Here is a 26155-nt window from a genome sequence, read left to right as displayed (position 1 = left end):
TTAATTAATTCTTGCTCCTTGGAGGTCAACCTGGGGCACTCATTATTGTCTTAATTGGTGGTATAAATCCTGAGGCACTGGAGGGGAAGAGAGGAAAAAACCGATGAGCAGTTAACAACATATAGCCTTTTGGATAAGTGCTAGCCAGTTGTACGACCATCCTAGTGACATTTTATGGTTTTATTGGGTTATAGGTCTGGTCCTTCACAAATTAGGTTAAAGGTAATTGATTTGCATAAACAAAAATATAGACAACAGCAAAATGCGATAATTCATTCCTGAGTTCTCCATTAAACTGTGTGAAATAACTCAGTGTGCTGCAACTCAGAAAAGCGCTTCTTTGATCTCCTGTTATTTGTATTAAATTGTGTTCATTACTCTTTCCATCTGGAGTTCCCTAGCAGGCCAAAAATCATCCTACAGACATGACTGAAAGGAAGTTAACTGTAACTTTTTAATTATATACATTCCATCTCTTTTTTTTTTTTTTTTAATTTGAAGAAAGCAGATGGAAGCACATACCAGTGCCTTCCTCTCTGTTTAAATCACTGAAGTGGAGAAGCAGAAAATCTCAGCCGTTCTTTCCCCTCACATATTGTTTCAAGGTGATGACTGTTCTGTCTGGAGACTTTGACATGTTTGCTAAAAAGGTCAGGAGTTCAGTGAAAATCGAAATTGTGGAAAAATCCGTGTGTAGTTGTAGGGATGCCGTGGTATCCTCGCCGGAAGAATCTGGTTGCTGCAGATTTGTAACCGATGGATCACATCTCCCCTGTTTTGTTGTTAGCTGCCTTTCTGCCAGCTGGCCAGCAGAAGTGTTTCAAACTCCCTGGAAAAAAAAAAAAACAATGGTTGTTTTGGGGCATGGTTTTGACATTAGACCAAGGTTTGTGGAATCAGAAGATATGTTGGCATGGGGCTTCATAAAAAGTGGTGTTTGTTTCCAGCCTCAGTAGTGGCTAATGGCTAATCGGCATTAGTAGCCCCATGAATAACTTTTTTCAAGCTCTGTCATCAGAATTTTTTTTCTTGCCCTCTGAAGCCTACAAGACCTTTTTCACCTTAGAAACTATTAGGATTTATCAAGCATGGCCTGCCCTGTCTTTGCTGGAGAATTTTTTGCAGTTGCAGAAGAACATCCCCGTTGTGGTAGCTTAGAGAGGAGTGACATCTTCCTTATTTGACTATCCACATCCCTTGGGCCCTTTTCTCTCTTTCAGAAATGAGAAAAACCTGAAACATTTCAAACTTTTCCATTTGTATAACAATAATGAAAAGATAATAGACCTTTTTGTCCCCATAGTGGGTTGTTCTTAGGTCCACAGGTCTGTATTTCTGTATGCAAGCTGCTTATTTTTATGAAGTGTTTTGAATTCTGTCAATTAGAAAGAATAAAGATCACTGCCACACTGGTTTCAATAGCAAATTTGGGTTTCTTTGGCCATGGAATCTTATGGCTGCTCTCCATCTGCAGAAAAAATGGCTAGATGAGCAGAAATGTGGATGGCGAGCAGAGAGTTTCTGCTGGAAATATGAGCAATGACAGATAAACCCAGAGCCCTGCCCAGGTCGGGCTGGAGCCCAGCTCCTCCTCTGCTGCCTGGCTGGCATCTCTAGGTGCTCTCTACAAGCTATTGGCATTTAACAGCATTTATTCATTTGTTTTTGCAAAGATCTGCCTATCCCGCCCTGACGTACATCATCAGCACAGTTTCCCTGCTTTCTGGCAGTGAGCCTTCCTTTACTTATTGTTGTAGCTGCTTCCATTTTGTGCCAGGGGTGGTTTCCAGCCAAAATGTCAGACAATTAATTTGTTTATTCTGTAAGCTGTGACTTCCAAAGTGTGATAGACAGTGCAGACATCCTGGAAAAGTGCTGTGCCGCTGGGAATAAGCTCATTTTGAGCTTCCTTTTAGATAGCTGCTTTGGTAGCTTTTATTACTTGTGAGCTGCAGCCATTTTGCAGTTTGTTTTGCCTATATGGTATCCCTGAACAGCGTATGCTGGGTTTTAGGTCCTTTGCAAGCTTTTCTGTGCAACTCCACTTGTGAGTTTGCATGTTACCATGGCCTTTCAGAGCAAATATTCCTGGTTAACAACTAAAAGCTGTGTGTCTCTGCCCTAATGACTGCTCGTCCTACCAGGACTTTGTGAGGAACGTTTTTTTTGTTCCTTGACTCCTGCTACCTGTTAATAAAAGTACTGCAAACCACATTCAGTTCATGAAGGTACCTGGGCAGTTCCCAAGTCACAGAACAAAGTTGTTTTGTGCAGATCCCATCACTGAGAGATACCTTAAATGTCTGTTGATGCTCTAGAGAGAGTAGAAATGGGGTCTTTACCTTATCTAAATACATTTTACGGGATTAGCAAGGATTGAGGGTAGCTTGAATGATTAAAATAGAGAGACTGAAAAGAGGCTATGCATCACAGATTTCTTGTGTAAAAAAAGGGTATGTATTTGTCCAGCCCCTATTTCAGAATAAAGCTAATGGCAGAGGTTTCAGGTATGTGGTAGGCTGGATTTGCTTTTCGGTTGTTATTGGTATTACTGGTATTTATCTTTCCTCTCAGAGCTCAGCCAGAGTTTATAAATGGCTGATAAACTGCACCATAGAAAAGTCCTTCCTGCCCCTTTGTTTCTTTTACGATAAAGTAGCCGTATGCTTCACTCAGAAGCTTATTTTGCAAATTTACCAAAGAATGGCCTCTAAATCTGCAGCAGTCATAGCTGGCTGCTTGTATTTGGGGGTAATCAAAGCTGAACCAGATGAACTGAGCAGGCTGTTCAAACAGATTGAGCTCGCAATAGCCCTTCTCTGCTGATTACTCTGTCCCTGGCTTGCAGTGCAAGTTTTCAGCTTGTAAGCCCACTATGCCTGCAAATAAGATTTGGCATGCCCTGTGCTGGCAAAATGTTTTTAAGACATTGTTGAGATCAAATGATCCATCTCTTCATGCAGTGTGCATAACTTGAGCTCTAAATCATCTGCCTTGCCAAAATCAACTGGACAGTGAAGGAGAGGGAGTTGTATAGATTCCCGATGAGATACGTAAGGCTAGCAATTCATACTAACAAATCCATAAGACTTCATAAGCTTAAACACTTTACCTTATCTTGAGGGCTCATCCTTAAAGAGGTCTTTTGTATTCAGATATCCAGTGGCATAATAGCATTCAAAATATTACTGAAATAGTTAATATTCTCTATAGGCATCTGTGTCTATATACATGTCCTGTACTGAGCTCTCAAAGTTTGGTGCACTTACAGGCAAATGCTACAAAAGCGGTGAATGGGATGAGGTGTTTTTTTCAGCATTGTGTTGAAGTTAGATTGACTAAGTAGATTATTTACTTCTAAGCAATAGATGTAGGAAACTGGGTTTATTTGCTGCTTGATACATACGTATGGTTTCACATATCACTCTCTGCTTTCAGTGGGGCAGATAAGATATCAACACAATTAAAAGTGAAAAATAATCAGTCTGCTCTGCCACTGGTGGATGCTCAGAGAACACACGCTGATACAATAGATTTCTGAATAATTTATACTCAGCATTTTTTCCTTGCACTCGGTAAATGAGGATGCCTAATGTGGCATGGTCAGAGTGATACTCTATCTGTCATCCATTAAGATAACAAGATTGGTGAGCCTGGGAGGAGCATGGCGTGGTACACAGAAAAGATGAGATTACAAATTGAAATATTTGTCCAAAATGTTCAGTGGAAAGGATACTGATAAAAACAGCTGAGAAAAACAGAATTAATTCAGAAGTGTGATTTCCACAAAGCTTTGTCTTTGCTAAAATAAAAACACAAAATCCATGTTCCTTTCAAAAGCTGTGGATAAAAGGAATATTGGAGCAAATCACTGTTCCCGATAGGCCTTCAGTAGCTTCCTCTACTCTAAATTCAAGTGCTTTGTAGGTGCTATCAAGAACAATTATGTATGACAGTACGTATGTCAGTAATGCTTTATGTCTCACAAAATGGGATTTTTGTTTTATATTCATAGGGCATTTTAAATTACAAAGAAAGAATCATTCATGATTGTTTTTGGCACAGGAGTGTCTCATCTCCCATCACAGGGTGTTAATTTGGACGGGATGCTAAAATATTTGCATAAAAAATGGCTCATGTAAATATTCAGCCAAACAGATTTGTTTCAAGGTAAATGTATCATAGTATATAGTAGATTGTTTTCCAAGAGCCAGTAGGCAGCAGAAGTTGATTAATTTATAAGCTGTGGAGTTTTGCTGTCTCTGAAGTTTCTGACAACTTCTTCAGGGCAGGTCACATTCGGATTTTCTTGGTTTTTGAAGAAACTGTTGGGATGGTGAGATCAAATGAGAATCACTTGACAAAAAGCACTTGGAGGAGAACTTAGGCTTGCTTCTAATTTTGATATTTTTAGTGAAAAGACCAGTGTTATACCTGTGCTATTTGGAACCCAGCCTTGACATGGTTTAAATGTGCTTTTCTGTTTAACTGGGCAGCAAAGACCCGCTCTGTCCATCCCTGTGTCCTGTGGGGTTTTCTTTCACTGCAGAGCTGCAGGCAAGGTCCAAACCCCTGCAGAGGGAAAGACAGGACAGTCTTTGTGTTTTTCAGCCCAGATTCAGGAAATGTTTCTGAGCATGACCCTGCTTGCAGTGCCACCCAAAACTTGTGGCTGCAGGGCACCAGGCTTATGGAGTTGTGCGGGGAAACTGAGCCCCAGCGCCCAGCAAATGCTTCTCACTCTCTGGTGCCTGAATTCCTGTGTCTCCCCCTAGGATGGCTTTGGTTTGGTGTTTGTCTGCAAAGGTATTTATAATCTGGGCATTTTTCTTAGTGCCTGTCCACAGGAAAATTTAAAAATCAAATCTTTCTGGTGACATATTGCTGAGGTTTAAAAATGAGTTTACCACAAATCTTAATAGGAATACTATCCCAGTGTTGTCTTGGGAATACTTGGGAATGGGCACTACTATACTGTCAAGAACCATGTCCTTAGTTTTGAGCAGGACCACATTACATCTTTTTTCACCTGAATATTTTATGCAAACAAGTTCATTTTCTTTCTGTTCCTTGAATAATTCCAGGAAGAAAGTCAAACACAGGTGTCAAAAAGTAATTTGTAAAACAACAGTCCAAGCTTCCACGATTAATGTCCTCATCTATATCTTTCATTCTGTGGAAGGCATTGCTTGGGGAGGTTAGGCTTTTGAGGAAACTGTCTTCATTTTAACCTGGAGATCTGCTTTTTCCAAAATTGTTCTTCTTAAGCCTTTTGTATTAATAATGAGCTCATGAATGCTTTATACTTGCTGTCTGCAGAAGCTGGATTGTGGTTTTCTTTTGGGCTGTGTGGTCAACTTTATATGGTAAGGACTGAGGCAACCTCCTGTGCTTTCCTTCCTGATGGGCTGGAATTGAACCCTAGATTATAAGGATGCAGAACCTGTATCTAAATATCAGAACAACTGGTCGATCAACCGTTAGCTACCCGTTATATTTTGGTGAAGTACAGACACATTTGGAGAAAGCTGTTTCTTCTTTTACTAGTATTGAGTGACTTGTTCATTTGGGCCATTTTATTTCCTACCCTGTCAAGCTGGTGGTAGGAGAGTGATTCCATCGGTGGCTGTGGGTGTTAATTCCCCTGTAGCACTGGATTAAGCTGGGGTGGCTGCCCTGGAAGCTACCAGTCTTGGCTTCCCCCAGATCTTTCCAGCTACAAAGTGGTGACTGAATAAGCTGTAGAGAGACCCTTGAACCAGCACAGGTCACACTTTCTGCCTGTTGAATTAAACCAAAATAGATGCCATAGACTCCTCGGTCTCATATTTAGCATCATCAGCAATTACCACAGAGCTGGGCATCACAGTTAGGGAAATATCAAAGCAAGAAAGGAATAAGTGAATATTACCATAGATTTTCTTCTTGGCAAGTAAACAAACGTACACACATGCTTGCCATACTTGCCATTGCAAATATTCAAGCAGTGGTAATGATCAGAAGAGTGGAATACAAAATAGCGGTGTTATGGATAACTTAAAAGGTTTTAATTGTCTAAACAAATAACTTTAAATTTCTCTTCTGTGTCCAGTAGCTTAAGGAAAGAAGCGGAAAGTTTTTATTTACCTTTTTGATGGTAGTATGAAATATCTCCTAAATCAGAGGAGCTAACCTCAGGATGAGGCTTGTTTGTACAAGAGCTGCAGAAAACTTTTGCCAGGGGTTATGTGATTAAGGAGGCATTTTTCAGTTCTGAGTGAATCTGAGGTATTTTCATAACATTAGCATCTATAGCATGTTGGCTGTGCAAGGAATTTATGACCAGCCCTTACTGCCTGCCCTACCACTCCCTGATCATGTAGCCAGAAACTCTCCCAGTTAACTCCGACTGATAGGGTTTTTGGCTTTTGAACTGCTTGCATATCTCAGTGAGCATTTCTAGTAGAGCCAATTCTATAGCTTACCATGATCACATCTTTAGACAAATGCATTGTGGGCACAGAGCTATCGTCTGCGGCATCAAGTTTACGGCTTTCCTGTAAGGTGTAAACATGTGGCTGGATGAAGAGTTTTGACCTCTCAAGCCCTCCAACAAATATTAAATTGCTAACTATTCTTCCATAATGCTGCGATGTTGACTGAAATTTGACCCTGGTGCTTGCTGAAACGATTTTCAAAATCTGAGTGAGAAGGTTAAATAGTGCTGTCAAATTTCCAAATGTCTGTTGCAGAAATCTTTCACTGAGTATCTGTGGGTTGAGCTCTAAAATGCTTAAAGTAATCCTCTTTTTTTTCTTCATTATTATATGATATTATCTAAAGCTTGGGATTTAGTGCAGATAAAGAAATTAACTTGGGGTTTGCCTTTTTTCTGTGCCACCTAACCTTACCATTTATGGCTGTTTTTTTCTTTTTCACTTGTTGGAGGAGGAATCCAATGAAATGCTGTTCCTTAAGTACAAACCAGACCTCTAGGTTTCTTTAATTTCTGTTCAAGATCATTGTAATTACTTGATTATTTTCACAGCTGTATCTGACTGAGAAAAAATGTGCTGTAATTGGCAGCTTTTACAAGTTCACAACTCAATAACCTGATGCTGGAACTCTTCCACCTGCAGAAGCCTCATTAATTGCTGTAGGAGTTTCAGCAGTTAAGAAACCTGGGTTTGAAATCATTTCTCTTTTGACATGTAGCCTTCGAACTAGAGAATCTCTGCAGTAACAAAATACACAGGACCTTTAGGCTGAGGGAGTCTATTGGTTATTGGACAAGTGTTTGACTTTCAAGTGGATCTGTTAGGAAGGCTCTTTACCCAGCTCATTAATTACATTCATAAGTCCAAACCATTTTTATTTGAGCTTTTTTGTAAAATCTGGAACTTAATTTCCTGAATGCTCTTACTAATTCTTATTTATTTTGGCCTTAGGTTGCATTGCATAATTAGTTTTTATTTAAGAGATGAGTCACATGTTGCAAGAAATAGTAATATTTTATTATAGTAAATTATAATAAGACTGAGTCTTTAAAGATGCCATACTCCAGTCATAACTTCGAATTTATTTTTGTTATTTTAAGGCAACATTACTGCCTGTCTCTAAGGGTTATTGGAAGCTCAAAAGTTTACTTGATTTCTTTTTTCCTTAATTTCAGGGCTTTTTCCGCAGGAGTATCCAGAAGAACATGGTTTACACATGTCACAGAGATAAAAACTGTGTTATCAATAAAGTTACCAGAAATCGCTGCCAGTACTGCAGACTACAGAAGTGCTTTGAAGTGGGAATGTCCAAAGAATGTAAGTTGTCTTCAGAAACAATTTATTGTTTGTCATATCCTATGTGTATGTGGCAGTCCTAAGGGAAAAAATTATTATGCAATTATGTGATTGAAGCCAGTATCTACATTCATAGGTCAAGGAAGGAGTATGAATTTGGTACACAACTTTAGACCTGTACTTTATAAACTTCTAAGTCCTTAACTTTGCAGCCTAAATGCGATCAGTTAAGACCTTTTAGTGCAACACGCTGCTTGTGAGGCATGGCCACCCCGTGTGAGTGCGAGAATGCCAAGTGGGTAGTTTTACCAGGTTTTCTGAAAGAACAAACCCACAGGTACTTGCTTTAAGATTGGATTATCTCCCATCTGCTCTAGAAATGGCTTTCTGTGACAAGGGTGTAAGGGGATAAGTAGTGGCTTCTCAAGCTTGGTTTCAGTCCTTCCTCTGCCCGGCGGACTGGCTTGAGGCTTTGCTGGGCTTGGGGTCAGCCTAGGCTGTCACTTCACAAGGGCTTCCCACTGCAGCAGCCAGCAGCCTGCTTCAGCCCTACACCTTCTCTCTCACACCTGTGCAGATGCTTGTGCCAGAGGGCCCCCTTTTAGCAGTAGCACCAATCTGTGCCATTTTACAAAACTGATGGTATTATGGCCTTGAGCCTTCTGTTTTTGCTGCCTAGACCCTCGCTGAAAGGTGAAAGGAGCCGGCAAATCCTCTTCTAAACCTGCAAAGCCAGTAAACCTGACTATGCAAAAGTGCTGCCAAGCACACCAAAAACCTAAGGGATTTTCCTCTCCCTTCTTTTCTAGAAATCTCTGGTTTGCCCTTTAAATTACCATTTTAAAGTATTCTTGTAAAAATATGTGATTTTTCTCTTTTTCCAGTTTATTGATATCTGCATCAAGCCTGAAAATATAGCTTAAAAAGCCTTTCTCAAATCCCTATGGAGTAATGTTTCTGAAACTTTCTCATTTTTATGGGATTGATTGCAGTAGCAAAAAAGTCTTTGATGTAGTGATTTGTTGAATTGTTGAGGGTTTTGACCTCTGTCAGTGATGTTCCTGATTTCAGTAGGTCAATTCCAATAATAAACAGAAATTTACAGTGTGTGCGTAAGAGAGGAGGAAAAATTGCCCAACACCACTTTTTAACTTTAATTTACCCACAAGAGCGATTTTTAAGACCAAAGGAAAAGAAAATTGACAGTGATTAGACATTTATATCTGAACTGCAATTCAAACCAGTTCTCATCTTCAGCATTTTGTCTTTTTGAATTGTGTGGGACTTCCCAGTAGTTCCATTCTCCATACTTGGGAAGGAGCCAAAGCAGTCCTAAAGTCACACTTGTCCGTCCTTGTTGCGTACTATTTCTCTCTCCCACCATCTCTTTCTTCTCAGAGAAAGAATGTTGAGGAGTGGAGAAAGAACCAGATATATCTCTAGAAACTTTGTGCTGTGTTTCCTGCTCCTTTTCATGGAAACCTGAAATTGTGGTTTTTGAAAAGTTTCAATTTACTGGGGGAGGAGGTCTTGGGATTTTCATTATTTCACTATCCTTGTTGGGTTTTCTAGTTTTCTTGTGTGCCTGAAGTGCAGTTATCTATACTTAGGTATAGATCTGCTGGAGTGGAAACCATGATGGGAGTAAAAGAGAAGATAGGCTAAAAACAAAGATGAAAGAGGGAATGAGGAGGATTTGATTGATAGGTATTGACTGCATATGTATCTGTGCACATGAAGCTTTTTTCTTTGATAAAAATAGTGCGATGAGGTTGGTAGAGAAAAAAAAAGCACTTTTCTCACCTGAGGGCTTGTTGGTCTTGAGTTCTTAAGGATTTTATTGCTGACGTGGAATAGTAATCTTATTAAATGCTGTAACGTCACATTGGAGTAGGTTTTGGAAATATCAGCAGTATTTCTAACATGTTAACCAAAGTTACTTTGGATAAACTATAAAGGCTTACTGCCTTTTAGGTGATGGATTGTTTTCTCCCATAGGGTAGTTGGAGCTTTGCCAGCAAGAATTAAGGTTTTGCTCTGCCTGTTTCCTGGGGTGAACTGAGTGAAATTGCCCTTTGGCAGTTGCCTTTATCTCAAACCACTACAGGCACTGAAACGGGGATAGCAGGTTGGAGGGGGAACAGAGGATCCTGGGGAGAAGTGAGGGATGTCCTCTGGCTGCATTTCTGTAGAAAGCATTTGCAATGGAACAGAGAAATTATTTTAAATGTCATCAGTTTGAATGCAGTGTGTCTTGTCTTCTGGGTTTAAGAACTAAGTCTGAAGTGATTCTGTGTCATCCCTTCATAAGCAGGAGCTTTTCATCTCTTAAGAGACTTGAGAAACTATTTTCTTATCTGACCTTCTTTCATACATATCTCTAGATTTCAACTCCATTTCTTTAGAAGTTTATGTAAACAAAGACACATCTGTCACTCGGCTTTTTCTTACCAGATATAGGTCTTTCTTTTCTCCTCAGTGCATTATTCACATTTTGTTTTTCTGTCTTCTTACCATTCTGTTACCTTGTAATGTGAAAGCCATGAACAAAGGACAGAAAAAAGTATCAGAGAAATCTCACAGGGCAACAAGCCTACAATGCTCAAACCAGTCCCAAATGGGGAAAATAATCGAGGTGGGCACCTGCAAATAGGGACCCCAAGGTCTGTTCCCAGGAGCTAGGGAGGAGTAAATGCTGATTTTCAGTATACAATCTGTGTTTAAAAGCTACAGTCCTGTGTTTATTTGTTCTGCCTTTAAAGGGCATTCAAAAGTACTTGCATATGCAACTTCCTTTGAGCTTAATGAGCCTTCACCAAACATCAGAGAAGAGATGGGAACTGGGTGCCTACCCAGTGTGATAAGTAGGGTTTTAAGAGTGGGGGTACAGTGTTTTGAAAGAGAAGAGCTACTGAGCATTTCTTGTATGCTTTTATCTTGTTTCAGAGAATGAAGTGAGATGATGAAGGAATGCACCGAATTTGCATTTCTTTATAGGTTGTTTTGTTCGTGTAGGGGAAAAAAAGTTATCTTGGACCCCTTGTTACTCCCCAGATCTGATCAAGAGAGGTCAATAACAAGACTGCCTCCAGGGCAGGAGTGTAGCTATTTGCCTTGTGATAATATCTGCGAGACCTGCTGAAACTGGATCCCACTAGTGTAGGGACTGGCATTCATTGTATAGTTCCTGTTGCAAAAAGTTTGTGCTCCAAACAGACCTGAAAAAGGGTGTGAGGGGAAACGACTTAGTGATGACCGCCTTATCTTCCTACAACAGGGCAAAACACAGCTTGAAATAAAGCCCTGTTGTCTCTCATCAGATACCCTTCCTTCAGAAACTCCTGAGCTGTCTCTGCAACCTGAGCTGCACCTCTTGGTGTCATGGCCTGGAGTCAGCCCATGTACCAGCACCGCATCAGGTTTGGGGACTGCTGTTTGGCTGTCCCACCTCAGTTCATGTGTAGGTTCTTAGGGGTATGTAGGTCCAGCTGAGGCTCTTGTCCCCGCTCCAGACCACTTCTGTCCTTCTTACTGTTCCAACCCCTTAATTTTTTAAATAACCAAGTAGAGACAAATGGTGATCACATAGGATTCTTTTTTTGCTGCTGCTGAAGTGAGAAGGCCACTAAGGCTGACAGTGGTTCATTATGTGATGGAGAGCCTTAGGAAACTAACCTTTGCCCTTCTATTACGTGATCTCTAAGCTGATGTTGGAGCACCATCCTTGGTCTGACCCCAGGTGTCAGCAAGCAGCTCACTGTTGCCTGGATGCGTGGACCTCGGTGCTCAGGAGCTGGTGAGGGGTCATACATACGGCGCTGCCTCCTGCAATTAAGGGAGCACGCAGGAGGCTGGGCAAAACTCTCCAACACTAATGCTGGATTCTGGAACAAGATGCTTTGTAAGGTGAAGCCTGCCCTTGAAGAAAACCTAAACTGATTTTTTTGTAGGTACAAGCGGGAAGAAAAGGGAGTTTCCTTTTGCCATAACTGCCCAGCTTAGCCCAGCAGCTCTTCCATCCTCTTTCATAAAATTTGCAGGCTACAGGGACTGTAACTGTACTTGATGATCTTTTGGATCCCATCAGACACAACTCAGCCCACATAGCAGGGTGCAGTGCAGAGAAGCCCTCTATACTGGCATAAATGTTGTCTGCAGTGAGCTCTAATAAAGCAAAATTATGTTTATAAAGGTACAGAATTGTTCCAGATTGCTTCAGTGCACTGAAGCAATGTTCAGATTTGTAAATCTGCTTACAATTAACCTCTCTGGAGGGAGGGCAGGAGGAAGGGAGGGAATGCAGGGAAATTATCGTAAAGAGGAGAGAATCCAGTTTCTGTGCTCTGTATTTGTTTTTGTTTTTTTAAACTCACACAGAAATGTCTGTTACTCCTTGTCAAAGGCTTAAGTCTTATAATATATAAATGTTCATGCTTCTTAGAACATATGATCACATTCTGCTACTGAACAATAGAATGAATGGATTTACTTATTTTCATTCTGGTTTAAATTGGCAACCAGGAAACATCGACTTGAAGAACTGTCATGTTTGTATTTTATATTTTTATTTAATTTTTTTTCAGACTCCTTAGGGAAGCATGAGTCCATCCTCAATGAGTGGCTAAGTGGAAGGCTAGTCTGCATAGCTGCATTTGAGACATTCATGCAGATTTCACTGATGTAATTTTAAAGCAAATTAATTAGAATGCATGAAGTCTTTATTTAGATGCTTTTAGTCAGAACTGAACTGGTTTATTTTTATTCTTTTTAGCCAGCAGGAAGCACTGGATTTAGGAATTGTTTCTGCTTTGCTACAGTTAGATTTTTAACTGTATGCCTAAATACCACACAGTGGCTGGGGGCTTTTTCAGAAATTCCAGTGCAGTTGCCTCACCTGTTAACTTGCCTTGCCTTTCTCAAGGGGCAGGAGCTAAATATCAGAGTGGAAATCACAAACCCATGAATTCTGTTCTGGGACTAATTCCTCTCTCTAAATGCTATGAGCTGATTACACTGTCATTCCTGACTTGAGAGGTGAAAATGGTGCTTTTTTACAGGGACTGGGAGACCTTGTATTGCAAGTGCTTTGAAGGTAGAAAGATGTAAACTGTAAAAAATACTAATTAAATTAAGGATTTAAGTATATAGATAGTGGGGAAGCTGTGCCCCAGCCATAGAGATCACATTTTTTTCCTTTTGTTCATTAAGGTTGGATTGGTTTGGAGATTTTTTTCAGTTGCTGATCAGATAGGAAAGGTTGTATTTATTTTTTTCAGACTGAGAAATTGGTAACTTTTAAAAGTTAATGCCAAACTTTCAATATCACTGGCAGGGAGACTTTTTTTAAGATGAGAGCAAAGCCAACGGGAATGGTCTTCCCGCAACAAAACCTAAGTGCTCCAGTGTCAGCCTGTGCTCTGCCAGAGATAATGCAGACTTTGTTATGCTGGGTGGCTGAAAATGATCTATATACAATTAAAATTCTCTCGTAGAGAACTGAGTTCTACTTGTTGCACATTGTTTCCCATGGTTAAACAAGCATCTCTTGATTTTCATATCGGTTTGTTGTCTTCAAAGAAGCAGATCAGCTTTTCTTTTCTCCTTTTTGGGGTCTGCCTCTTTTGTGTTTTAGCCTTTCCCCCTGATTTTGCATAGCTTTCACTTGCCAGCTTTAATGTTTAAAGGAGCAACTTAGATTGAATGTTATTATCCATAATTTACTCTATGTTCTGTGAAGATGGTTATGTAATAGCAGTAATTGCATCAGCTCACCTAATGAGCTTTCCCTCCAGTGCCATGTACAGCAGATTAATAGCCCATGAATTCATTTGCAGCTCGTTGTCTCTCAGAAAAGTATTTCAGGCAGCAATTAATAAACTGCTTAAGAAAATAACATAAAAAATGATTTTTTTTTTATTATGTTAACTCTCCAACTGAACAATTTATTGGCACCTTTCATGATGCGGCTAAGTAAATTCTCTCCTAATTCCTCAAGCAGAGCGTGATTAGTGAACCCTGCTCAACCTAGGACTGTTTGGTAATTAGTCTGATCCTTATATCCTAAAATGTTGGGGAAAAGTATGTGCAGCATCTAAGGTTCTCTTTTTCTTCTGTTCCTTGCCTTTCAGGCATTACACAAATAGCTATAACTTTAAACTGTAACACGCTAGTGCTGCAATTTTTTTTTCCCCTCATTCTTGCATAGAAAACCATAATTGTGTAAGCTGAGAATTGAAGACCTCAGCCAATAAACAACCCCTGGCACTGTTTCTGTGCTGCTTCTTGTGGGCTCAAGCATCCCATACCTCCCAAGTGGTGGGACAGAGCCCAGAGCTGACCAAGAAGGGTCAGGGGGCGCTGCTGCCCTGTGAAAGGTAAACCAGCGGTCAAATGCCACTGGAGAGGGAGATGCCAGGAGAAAAGCATGGAGAGGGAAGACAGAGCAGGGAAAGTCCCATATGTAGCAGTGTAAAAGGGAATGAGGTGATTAAACCCGATGGGAGAAGAGCAGCAGTGAGATGCCAGGACCGTGAGCATCTCTGTAGGGAAAATGTCTGGGAAAAGAGGGGGAGACACTGGCACACGTGGCCAAACTTGCCAGGCTGCCCTAGAATTACTATTTCCAAGTTGTTTGGTTTTTGGGGGGTTTCTTTGGTGGTGTTGGTGTTTTGGATTTATTTTTTTTTTTATTGAATGTCTTTATCAAGTTTTTAATGTTTTATTTAATTTCTTTTTCAAAAGAGACAGTTATCTTTGTGCTGCCACCACCCCTACTCCCCCAGTCCAAAGGAAGCACTAAGGCTTGGCTTGTCTTTAAAAGTAGTAAAATATATATTTTAAAACCTTTTCCCTCATTTTGGGCTCTTGAGGACTGAGTAAGCATAAAGGGAATTCCTTCAATAAGCTCATACAGAGATTGATTACATGTCCTCAGCTGGAAGTTACATTAAGACTTATCCACTAAGGTATAGCTACCGTGGTGAACTTTTCAACGCTCTCTGCTGTCTCTATGACAACACAGATCCTGGCAGAAGTTACCAGGGCTCGTGTGCTCTCTGCAGCCTTTGTCTGCATCCATCAATCCTAGTCCTCAGTGTCTGTAGATGTGTGCCTTTCTTACGTTTTTGCTTAACAAGGTGTTTTATTAAATTTGTGACACTTCTAAAGTTATTATGCTAATCATTTGTACTGCAGTACCTGACCATGCTCTGAAAGAGAAGTGCTATAAGAAAGGATTTTCTGAATGGCTTTTAGTCTTGTCCTGTGGAAGAAATTCAGCTGAACAACACAGAGTCCTTGTGCAAGTAACTTTTCTTTTGTTTTAGGTGAAACGTGGAGATAACTGGAGCCAGCAAAAAGTGTCATGTGCATACAGTCTGATTTCTAGTTACACCTGCAGCACACTCCGGAGAAGTGTGTGCTACTGTTCAGTGCTCTAGCAAAGCCTCAGACCTTATTGAACTCTTCCTTGTTTTAAGGGCGCACATGTTGTCAGAGCCCATGGTGTGGCTAATGCCTGCCTGTTGGTGCTTGCAGCTCAGGTTTCTGTGGCGGTCCTGCCATGTGCCACTTTCTCTGGAGATCTAGCTCTTCCTTGAGGACAGTTGGCACTGAGACAGGCCTAATTTTAATGTTTCACACCTTTGGGGTGTTTTAGGGATCATAACGTGCTTTCTTCTGTCAGTTTCCCAGTAAAAGGCATTTTAGGCAGACATCTTTTACAAAACCACTTCTCAACATGGACCTCGTTCTTTCCATGGCCTTTTTCTGTTATTTCATGTTCCCCACTTTGGTTTATAGCATTATTCCAGATTGTACATGTGGAGATGTGGAGACACTGGCTCTATGCATTTGTGTTGCCATTGCAGGTAGCTTTTGCCTGTTCTTGAGTTTAGTATCCCAACGGCTTTCATGGCAAGGAAAACCCTGGATTATCCTTTCTGCCCTGTGCTGTGCTGGGCAATGCTGCTGTAAGAGCAGATGGGAAATCTGGAGGTAGCCAGTCCCTACCCAATCCCTGCACTCCTAAGCACGATGCTGAGGCCACATTTGCTTGGTCATGCAGACATAACTGCTGAGACCCCAATCCCATGACCTCAAAGGCTTTGTTTCAGAGCTCCCATTCTTCCTTTATGCACTCAGTTCACTGCTTCGTATTCCTCATTCGGATCATCTTCTTGTTTAGGGATACAGGGCATCTTTGATGCATCTCTTTCTCCTAATTGCCGTTGCGCCATGCGGCTTGTGCTTTCTCTACTGGCACCTTGTGGTTTCTCTGCCATCTTTTTTGCTCCCTGTGAATGCCTTTTTTTTTTCTTATTTTGGGATATTGAATCCAAAGGATGGAGAAATGTCGATGAGATAAATATCAGTCTGGGAACGAGCAAATTGCCAGTGTCCTGGGCCTTGAAGCTAAACATGGCTTATTTGGTTGTCAGGCCAACCTGAAAATGTTATCTACAGTAGCCAAGGTTCATGAGAAACGCAGTAAATTGTTCCCAAGAGTTCTGGGAAGTCTGAACTACAGCAACCTGAATGTGCCTGAAGGACTCATATCAGAGGAGACACATGTTTGGTCCTTCCCTTTAGAAGAAACATATGTGAGAATGCATACATCTTCCTGATGGTTTATATCTGCAAACTTGCTTCTTTGTTTTCCTAGTGATCCCTTTGCTGGAGATGGTCTTGCATAGGGTAGGTGCCTCTGCAGCAGGCAAAGAAACAAAGCTCATGCTGGCCTGTCTGCAGAGAGCAGCTCCTGTGCTGATGGTGTGGAAGACAGAAAGCAGAGGCTCAGTAAGATCTCACAGACAGTTTGGAAGATCTCTACATAAGTAGATGAGGCTGTGGATTTCCCTCTGCTGCTGTCAGGTTCTTAGGACTTGCTTTCATCCGGTCTATGAATTGTTATAGCAGAGGGAGTTTTCCATTGCCGTGCCTGAGATAAGCCAGCTGACACGTTGCAGCTCCTCCTGCTGGGATGCTGGCCCTAGGACTGTGCTCTAAAAATAGCCTTGATTTGTTTTTAGTTTGACTTTGAATCACATGCTCATTTTAAAATACATTGGAACAGTTAATCTCTAGTTCTTCAGCGCTCATGTGGAAAGTGTAAAGGATTTTTTAAAGTAGATGGTGTACAAGCAGAAGAAATAACACTTTTTTTTATCCTGACTTAAATAACACTCAGCTGGTAATTCTATAAAAGGGAAAGCAAAGATCATAAGGCATTGAGATTTCTAATTTCCTTGGGTCCAAGATGAACAGGAATGGTTTTGCCCAGTCTTACTTTACTCTAGTATTTGTTTGCATGCTTGCATGTTTTTGAAAGCTCTTAAATGTTTAAATCTAGGTCTCATGAAAAGTCTGTCAGTCAGACAACAGCTCTGAAACTTGACTTCTACAAGTTGTAGCTTAAAGCCCTACAGGCTGTGCCTGTGGCTGATCGGCATTTAATGAGCTGTGGGATCATTTCTCGGTACTGTGCATCCATAACCAGTTGCTTGTTGTTGATATAAACAGATTTGGTAAGTAAATGTGAGGAAATTGTCTGACTTTGGAGAGATTTACCTGAATTTCAGCATTAAAACTAAGTGGAATTCTTCCTTTCCCCTGGCAAAAAGTGCAACAGAAAGCAAACATGCTTTTAGTTGGATTACAGGCATGGTTAGTCATCTGACAGACAGTTTTAATGGAGTCAGGAAGACATGCTGGGGAAACATGCTGACCTACTTTTCTTTCTTTCTCTCTTTCTTTTTTCAAACTTTGAAGCAAGCGAAATGTTAATTTTAAAACTCCCAATAAAGTTAGACTTTGCTGAAGGAGCTCATTTGGCAATTTAATTTATTTATGCTTCTGCTTGGGGTATGATAGATCATTTTGGTAACTGAATTTCATCAGGTTGTTTTTGTTTCTGGTAGGAAATTGGGTTACATCTGAGAAATCCATGTTCTTCCCCCTTTCCAGGACAGAGCAATCAGCTTCAAGTTAATGAATGATTTAAGTCCAATCCTCTGAGGGAGGACTTTATAAACCATTTAAAATGACAGACTAACAAAGCGTATTACAAATGTATAATTTTCAACGCATTATATTTTTAAACATTTCTTGTCTTTAAACTTGTGGGAAGAAGGATTACTGGCAGTTAGTGGTGTGCATTTTGCGCTTTGGATTGTTTTTTCCTGTGTTAAGTAGGTCGATGCTCCACCATAAATATTTTCTTGGAGGCAGAACTTGGTGTATTTAAACTTGGGAAACTCTTAGCGGTAGAACTTGAGAGCCTGAAAAAAACCCCTTAAATTAGATAGGAAAACTTAGCACTGAGGATGGATTAAGACATCACAAACAGAGATACTCAGCTGAATAACACTGGATGATAAGGGAAAGCATTTCAGAAATGCTGCAGACATCACCTCACTCTCTCCTTCAGCAGCGGGCACACTTGCAGTTTGTCAAATGGCTGGGGTGCCAGGTCTCTGGCAGAAGCGTGGGCTTTATTCCCGTGGCAGGTAGTTTTGGTGAAGCCGTCACTGCGCGGTTGAAGGAGCGGGAGAGGACATCACTCCTTGACACAGCGGTCGATCCAGAGACACTGTTTTCACCTGCTCTGTCTCCTCCTATTTCCATCATTAACAGATTTTCTGCTGTCAGTCAGCCCTGGTGGCAGTGGGTGCTGCTGCAAATCCTTTGCTTCTTCTCATGTCTCCATGTTTTTATTTTAACTCCCAACTACCTGATTACGGTTTGTGTTATGGAAATAGTAACAGAATGTAAGAGAGGTAGAAAAAATGGGAATTGTTAGGAATTGCTGGACTTTACGGGGAGTAGTATTGTATTTTAAAATCAAAATTATATTTCAAAGTTATGTGTTCTCTTACAAAGCATAATACTTTTATATATTGTGTACTTTTAGAGGATGTTCCAGTAGCAAAGATTGAGTTTTTACTTTTTAGGGTTTTAAAAATTAAGTGTGAGATGTTTATATTGGCTAATGCATGAGACTTTTTTCTGTATCTCAGAAAAACGCTGATGCTGGCATTGCACGGGTTTTAGCTATTTGGTAACCCAGAGACATCAGTAGAGGAGGCATCAGCCCAGGAAGACAAATCAGCAGTAACTGAACATCCTTATGTGCTGAACTGCTGCACCTCGCGTGTTCAGCATCCCTCACTGCACCGTAGCTGTGTGAGCTGCTTCTTACATGCAAGAACTGTCTTTCCCCTGTTTTTCTTGCCATGACACTTCTTCTAGGTGACCCATGACATGGTTTGTTTTGCTTCTAGTGGAGGCACAATGGGAAAAGCCACTCAAAAAAGCATCACATCTGAAATTTCATAAAGGTGTGTTTTTTCCTGATCCAGAAAAGCTATTGATGCTGGAAGATGAAGCATCAGATTAGGGGAGCTTTTGTTGCTCTCTGTTGGGCAGGGAGCAGGCTAGGGCTCTTGTGTTTCAGGTTAGATGTCTCTTGCAGGTGTGGAAGTCCTAAGCTAGTGTGTATTTGGTCTCATAGTTAGTGTACTGTGCCACACAATCTGGTTATCCCTTAGAGTAGCTCAGGGATCAAACTCGCATGATCCGGATCCCTGGAACAAGTGACGTGGACAAGTGCTAGTTCATAAGAGTCTTTTGACAGTGCTTTTCTACAGGAAGGATGTTTGATTTGTCCCTTTTGGTAATTTGGAAGAGAAGCTCAATGCATATTTTTTTCTTTTTTTTCCCCCTCTTTGGATGTCTCTTTGGGTGAACAGTGCTATTAAGTCAGAACATCCAGAACACAATTTTAAATTGAAAAGGAGTGCAAATAATAATAATAAAAAAGATAAAAAGTAAAAGCAAGAGGATAGCTGTTATTAAGAAAAAGAAGCCCCTTTATGTTCAAACCTCTCTCACAACACAGGAAAAAGTACACAGGGACAGAGGAGAATAAGCATAAATATTTTATTCCTTTAATTCTGCAGAAGGCTTAAATTCTGCCTGTCCTAAAGAGAGTCAAAGTTTTTTCTTGGCAACTTTTCCTCTTGTTTTCTGAGTCAGTTATAGCTACTTCACATGTTTATTAGGAACATTTTTCCTACTAGAATTAAAGCACTGTAAGCCATGAAAATACACAAAATTGTACAGACATATCAGCTGTCTCTTACAGGGTATGCAGTATTAAACCCCATGACTTTTGGGGTCTTCTTTCTTGCTGAGGGGATGAAATGGTGAGGTAACCCCATGGTAAAGGGGCCTTGCACTAATGGAGGAGGAATATTTAAAAATATTCCCTAGAAACTGAGGTGTGGGAAAAGCGAGGCAATTAAGAGGAATCACTAGATATCCTGTCTTAACAGTTTATTATATATATTTTTAATGAGTATTTAATCTCTAATGCTGTGTGATGGATTAGAAAAGAGGGGGACTCAGGCCTCTTTCTGTACATACTTTTATGTTTCCCCTTCATTGAACATTTTCTCTGGGCAAATTGTTTAACTTGAGCTGGTTGGAGGTGTTCCAGCACAGCAAGGCTCTGCAGAAAAATAACACTGGGTTGAATCCCAAAATGCAGAGTTGTCCTCACTGTTGTGTTTTGCAAAATCTCAGGATGAGTTATGAGGGGGGCTGGGAAGGAGCCTTGTCTGTTCCTGTCCTCCACGATGTGCATCGCAGGCCCTGGGGGACTTGCCTGCGCTGTGTCTGCCACGCAGCCTGGGGCTCTGGAGCAGTCCTGCAGCTGGCTGGGCAGGTGGATGTTCGGCAGCTCTTTCAGGAACTGAATAAACCTCTGCTTTTGGAAATCTGAGTTTTCAGCCAGTGCATCCCATGACAGTTGTAGCTCTGGAATAATATTCTGAGGACCTTCTAGAAACCCTTCTGTTAGTGTGTCTTGCATCTTGCACTTACCAGTCTTGGAGAAGACCATCCTAGCTACAAGGGGGCATCCAACCTGTGTATGATGAGTTCAGGGCCTAAACCCACAGTGTTGAAGGACATGAAAGATTTGTCATTGGCACGAATGGGATAAGATGGGGGTAGGAACCACTAGTAATGCCAGTTAATCCTGTGCTCGGTAGTCATTTCTAATGCCAACTAGGGACCACCACCCTCATTTAGTTAACGACCAGCTCTGTGTTGAATTCAGTCTCCTTGCCCAGCCCTTGGCTTCCCTTTCAGATGTCATCTCATGTCCAAGTTGCATCCTTTGTTTTCATGGAGAAGTCTGGGAAAACTAGGTCAGTTTATCCAAGTAGAAATTATTTTTTTATTGAGTTAACTCTGTGTTGACCTGCTGCCTGTTTGGCTTCTCAGAATGAACTCCCTTGTGTGGACTAAGTCTTGCCCTGGAAGTTGGAGAGCCCTCAGTAATCACTTTGATTTCAAATCAACAATAAAAAGGCTGCTTTTTTTAGTATCTTGCTGTTTCCTGGAAAAAAGTGTCTGTCTGCTTTGCTCCTTGTATGATCACTACATCAGGCTGATCTGGTGTACTGTGAAAGTGCTTAATATAAAAAGGTTATGTGCTGGCTTTACTGGGGATATTTAAAAGATCTTACAGAGAAATCAGGATTTCATTCTGCTTGACCCTGTCTGACAGAATTAAGCTCTTTAAGCCAGTCCTGTAGTTACTAGCATGCCTTCTTTTTAAAATAGTCTGGTCCACTTATTCCTGCTATTTTAGAATTACAGTCCCAGACAAGAAAGCAATTTTTTTTTCTTAAATGAAAGAATAGTTGGAATGTATTTTAGAAGAACTTCTTTGGCATTGTACATAAAAGATAAGATATATCAAAATAGACAGTCTGATAATTAGGTGCAGGCTTGTGGAGTGATTCATGTCATAACGTGAGTGCTGAAACAGCTGAGGTTGCTGCAGGTGTGTTAAGGGAATTCGACCCCGTAATGCTGTGATGCTTTTGCCTCTACATAAAGCAGGAGTATAGATGTCTGGAGAGCCTGCATTAATAGGTGAGAAGCAGTATTTCTGCATGTGAGTTATGGATGGAGCAATGTTTATTAAAGGTACAAACAACAGCCTTTGTCTCCCAGTCACCATTTGCTTCGAAGAGCAAAACCGGCTGCTGTCCCAGGCACAGAGATCCTGGCCGTGAGCTGGGGCGTCAGCTGCTGCAGGTTGAACCTGGCTGGGGCTCAGTGCCGAGTAGTGCCATGCATGGGCAGAAAGAAAAACCTGGGAGGGAAAGGCCTTTCAAGTGCCTCAGCTCGTGGGTGTAGTGCTTCAGGGTGGGCAGTGAGATGCTAAAGCTGAAAGTGAATAAACTTGTTTACCTGTGGCAGCAACCAGCTTCAGCAGGGCTTTTATGGGAATCCAGTGATGTTGCCAGCCTGACGCTCCCTGAGCCTGCTGGCTGGCTCTGTGCGGCTTTCCTGAAATCCTGAGATGGAAAGAAAAAGAAGTCCCCTGACCTCACTCCTTGCTTTCTCCTTAAGTTCCAGTTTGTGAAAAGAGGACGATGTAATCCTAAGAAAAAGTACTCCACCCTAACAACAAATCTTCAGATTGTTTATTCCAGTTGCTCAGCTTTTGGGAAGGGAGAGGATGTAAACAACACGCTACAATGCCGTGAGATGCAGTAGTGTTGTTTGAGCGTGCTATTTTCCCGTTTGATGAAGTTTTTCTTGTAGTAATATGGCAAAGCAGTTTAAAAAACAGGGACTGTTCTTTAAAAAATCCAACCCACCTGCAGTCCAAGGCCCCTGGCCAGTGCTGACCCACCAGCTGTGTTGGACTGTGCATCAGTGCGAGACTTAAACAGGCAATTTTTTTTGGCTGATCTTGCAGTGCTTTTAGGTCCACCTGATTAAGTGGTACAGTTCTTCCCTTCTCTTGCTGCTGGGCTGCCTCTCATGGTGGAGCAGGTCATTCAGCAGCAGCTTCAGGCCGTCGGGAGGGAAGCCCAAGCAGGGAGGTTGAGTGTGGTTGTGGGGCTCACGCTCTGTCCCCCCTGCCTCCACTTTGGAGGCCAATCCTGACACCTTGAGAGATGGAAATAACCTCCCAATCTCAATTCTATTTTATTTTGTTTTAGTAGTAGGAGTATCAGCAAGCCTTTGCCCTTAGGAAGGAATGTGCGTAAGTTCATAATGGCATGTTTTGCACATTTGCTTCGGAGGAATAGGTAAATAGTAGCTGAGCTATTTCTTTGCTTTTATTATCCCTGGCCTAGTGGGAGGCCAGGGCTGCAAGCTGTAGTGCAGGCTAACGCTGCGATTCAAGACTGCAGCTCCCTTTCTTAAAACATGCCGGGAACAACTGTTCCTCCGCCTTCATGAGCTCAATTTACGGTTGCGGGAGGCGATGTGTTCTTTGTGCTTGATGAAGTACACCGCGCACGCAAGCCTCTTCAGACGTGTTGTCAGTTGGCAGCTCTCTCGCTAGATGCACCTTTACACAATTGCACAAGGCACCAGGAGGTACAAATGTGAAATTTAGCCTTGGGGGCAAAACAAAGAAATGAAACTTAGGTATGAATGCGGTGTTATCCATCTGCAGATACCGATATTAGACCTGATCTCCCACTACGCTACTGTAGTTCTGCACTAATAGGACTCCGCTGCGATCGGTGGAGTAGCACCACTACAAGACAAAAACAGCAGTGGGGATAAGTTGGGGCTGTTATTTTTAATTCTGGTAAGTAATGTAGGAGTGAATCCTCTTTGGGGAAAGCTAGACTGTGTTCACTGCATGAAACCACCCATAATAAAATGGAGAAATGCAGTGACACGCTGTCTTGGTATTGTTACTGAACTTCTGCTCTTCCTTCTGCGGAGCCATTGCCCTGGGTCCTAAATGTCCATGTATAAGCAAAGGGAAGGGGTCTTCCAGCTCACCTCCTTTTTTATTTTTTTTGTAGCCTTTCCATTTGCTGTCCCATAAAGTCAGTTTTATCATACGTGATCGGAATTTGTCCTGTAGCTGAGACTCAGTCATTATGTTGAATGAATGCGCTTATTATGGAAAGCTGTTTAGTTGAAGGAGTCTGTTAATGGTGTTGTCAGGAAAGAGCTTGCAATTTGTCATGGTGGGTAGCTTTCCAGTTAAGTAAAACACAAGTCATGTTCTTTTCTTCTGTGTGTGTTAGGAGGAGAAATAAAATAGCTGCAGCAGGTTGAAGTGTAAAGTGCTGCAGTCAGGCCAGGCAGTGGGCAGGAATAGGGTGCAATGTCTGGTCTTAGCTTGCAGCCATGCACTTCTCTGGCCATCAGTGGTCCTGGATAATGCCCAACAAATTGAATTGAGGACTTTGGATAACCCCAGCATCTCCCAGTTGTGAGGCATTGTACTACCATAACTGTCTCCTAAGAGAAATTCATGTAATACGTGTAGATGAGTAGACTGATTTACCTTTTGGTGACCTGGAGAGAAAGGTCAGGTTCAGGGTATTTTTACCTGTAATCAGTTATCCATAAAGAGTTAGTATACCAGGCTTCAAAATTGTAGCTCAAAAGGGCAGTTGCTTTGAGAAGGTAGCTCGAAAGGGCACTTGAACAGCTGAAATCAGATGAGACAGATTTAATGGCCTCTTAGTGATTTCTGACTGAAAGTTCAGAGTTTGAAATTTAGGGGTTTTTTTCTTTACCTGGCCTATGGTAAAAGAAACTCACTATGGCTTAATAGAAATTTATTTTCAAGCTGAGTATTTAGAAATGTTTTTCAGCTGCTGTGTATACATTTGGTCACTTCAGCTGTAAAGAAGAGAAAGAATAATCACATTGCACTTGTGGTCTTGTATATTTTTAGCTAACATGTTAAGACACTGCAATTCCAGAAAAGCTGTCCTCTCGTTCCCTGGAGTATTTCTCTTTAACCAGCTGCATGCAGAATTTTATCTAGACTGCCACAGAAGTTACTAGTAAATCCACTTGGATCTTGGCAGCCAAAACAGCAGATAGTAAGCGCAATACTTTGTTTCCCTGAGGGTTTGAGTTTCATGGGGATTCTGCTGCAGGCTGGCATTTCATGGTGGGTTACCCACAGAAGCCCTGTAAGTTTGGGAAACCTCCCTAGATGGAGTGATTGATTCCCAAAGCTCCTTCCCATTCCAGCACTGAGTAGGGAAGGGGAGGATGCTATTACTCTGCAAATCTGTTGCAAGTGGCATGGTAGATCTTAATAAAAATTGCAGGTTTTTTGTCGAGAATAAGGAAGTGACTGATTTCATGCAGAATACTGAGAGAGATGGGGCAGGACAGGAACTGGGAGGGAATGACAGATGAGTAGGTTGATTCAACAGCAGCACAAGATGCACAGGGACATTGCAAGACCTGCCTGTGGAGATGCTCCATCTCACATATGGGAATTTCTGACTATATTAAGTAACTTGAGGTGTTGCTTATGTGAAATACAGATAGAAATCTATCAGTGAGTAAATTTTATCCGAGTCAATGAGTATGGCTAGGCTATTTCCATTGCAGGTATGTTGGTGGGTCTTCATGGGAATATTAGTTATTTATTCTGCCTGCAATTGTTAATGCTAACAACCTTCAATAGCTCTTTAAACATCAGCTGCTAAGAGAGTGTGGATTATCCTGTTTCACGCTGTCAATTAGTTGATGATATTAAAGCACTTTGAAAATGGAAATCACAGGGCAAATGCTATTTAAACAGTTTATCATTAAAGGTATAATCGCATCTTTCCACCTACTTTGGTTGCAGTATGTAGAGAGATGGTAAGGGATACCAAGGAGTCTGCTTTCATTTCATTTCATGGTATAGATGCTCTGCCCTATACATCCTGGCTCTGACTCAGCTGCTCCTTGTGCTCTCTCCTCTGCCTGCCCACACTTACATACTGCAAAACACATTTTCTTCTGGTTTTGTTCCACTTGTTTGCTATATTTCTGTTTTTGCAACTTCTTCTTTTCTCATTTGTTCTTAGAACCTGTTCGGGGAGGTTTCCGTTTGTATTTCTGGAGTCCTGATTTTTATTCTTTGAGCAGTTATTACTGTGTTTGGCATATTCTTCAGAACTTGAACCAGTCCTGAAATACTATAGTCAATATAAAGGTCGGCATTAGTGGTATATTTATACACTTGGAAACAGGTTAAGGGCTTTCGGTGTTTGGGTTGTTTTTTTTCGTCCTGTCCTGCAACATTCAAGCCAAATCTGTAGAAACATTTGTTTTCCTTCAGCAGTGGTTTTGGGTCTTGGATTGGCAGTTCTAGATATCTCAAGTATGCTAGCTGCTCTTTTTGGCTTCTGGATGTCTTAATAATAATAAAAAAAAAGTGAAACAGTATAATTAATAATTTAAAATAAATAGATAAAAGAATACCAAAGGCATACCTTTCATCTATTTTCAAGGGATATTTTTCTCAGCCTGTTGTTGTGCATTAGCTTTCCAGTTTTGGTCCTAAGTCTGATTTCAGTTGGTAGTGTTTTTCT

At 41.2% G+C, this 26155-nt stretch overlaps 1 protein-coding gene across 7 annotated transcripts in view; it reads left to right on the top strand.

The window, feature by feature from the left end:
* RARB (retinoic acid receptor beta) overlaps nt 1-26155 on the top strand; it is a 328318-nt gene that overhangs the window by 273759 nt on the left and 28404 nt on the right. For all 7 annotated transcript variants that reach the window (XM_032678229.1, XM_032678227.1, XM_032678258.1 and 4 more), the window contains one exon: nt 7652-7793. In XM_032678229.1, coding sequence (XP_032534120.1) covers nt 7652-7793 — 142 coding nt within the window. The remainder of the gene's footprint in view (nt 1-7651; nt 7794-26155) is intronic.

This window comes from Chiroxiphia lanceolata, chromosome 1 (assembly GCF_009829145.1).
Source record: "Chiroxiphia lanceolata isolate bChiLan1 chromosome 1, bChiLan1.pri, whole genome shotgun sequence".
Classification (NCBI taxonomy): Eukaryota; Metazoa; Chordata; class Aves; order Passeriformes; family Pipridae; genus Chiroxiphia; species Chiroxiphia lanceolata.
Note: the sequence above shows the minus strand (reverse complement) of the source record. Positions and strands in the feature narration are given on the sequence as shown.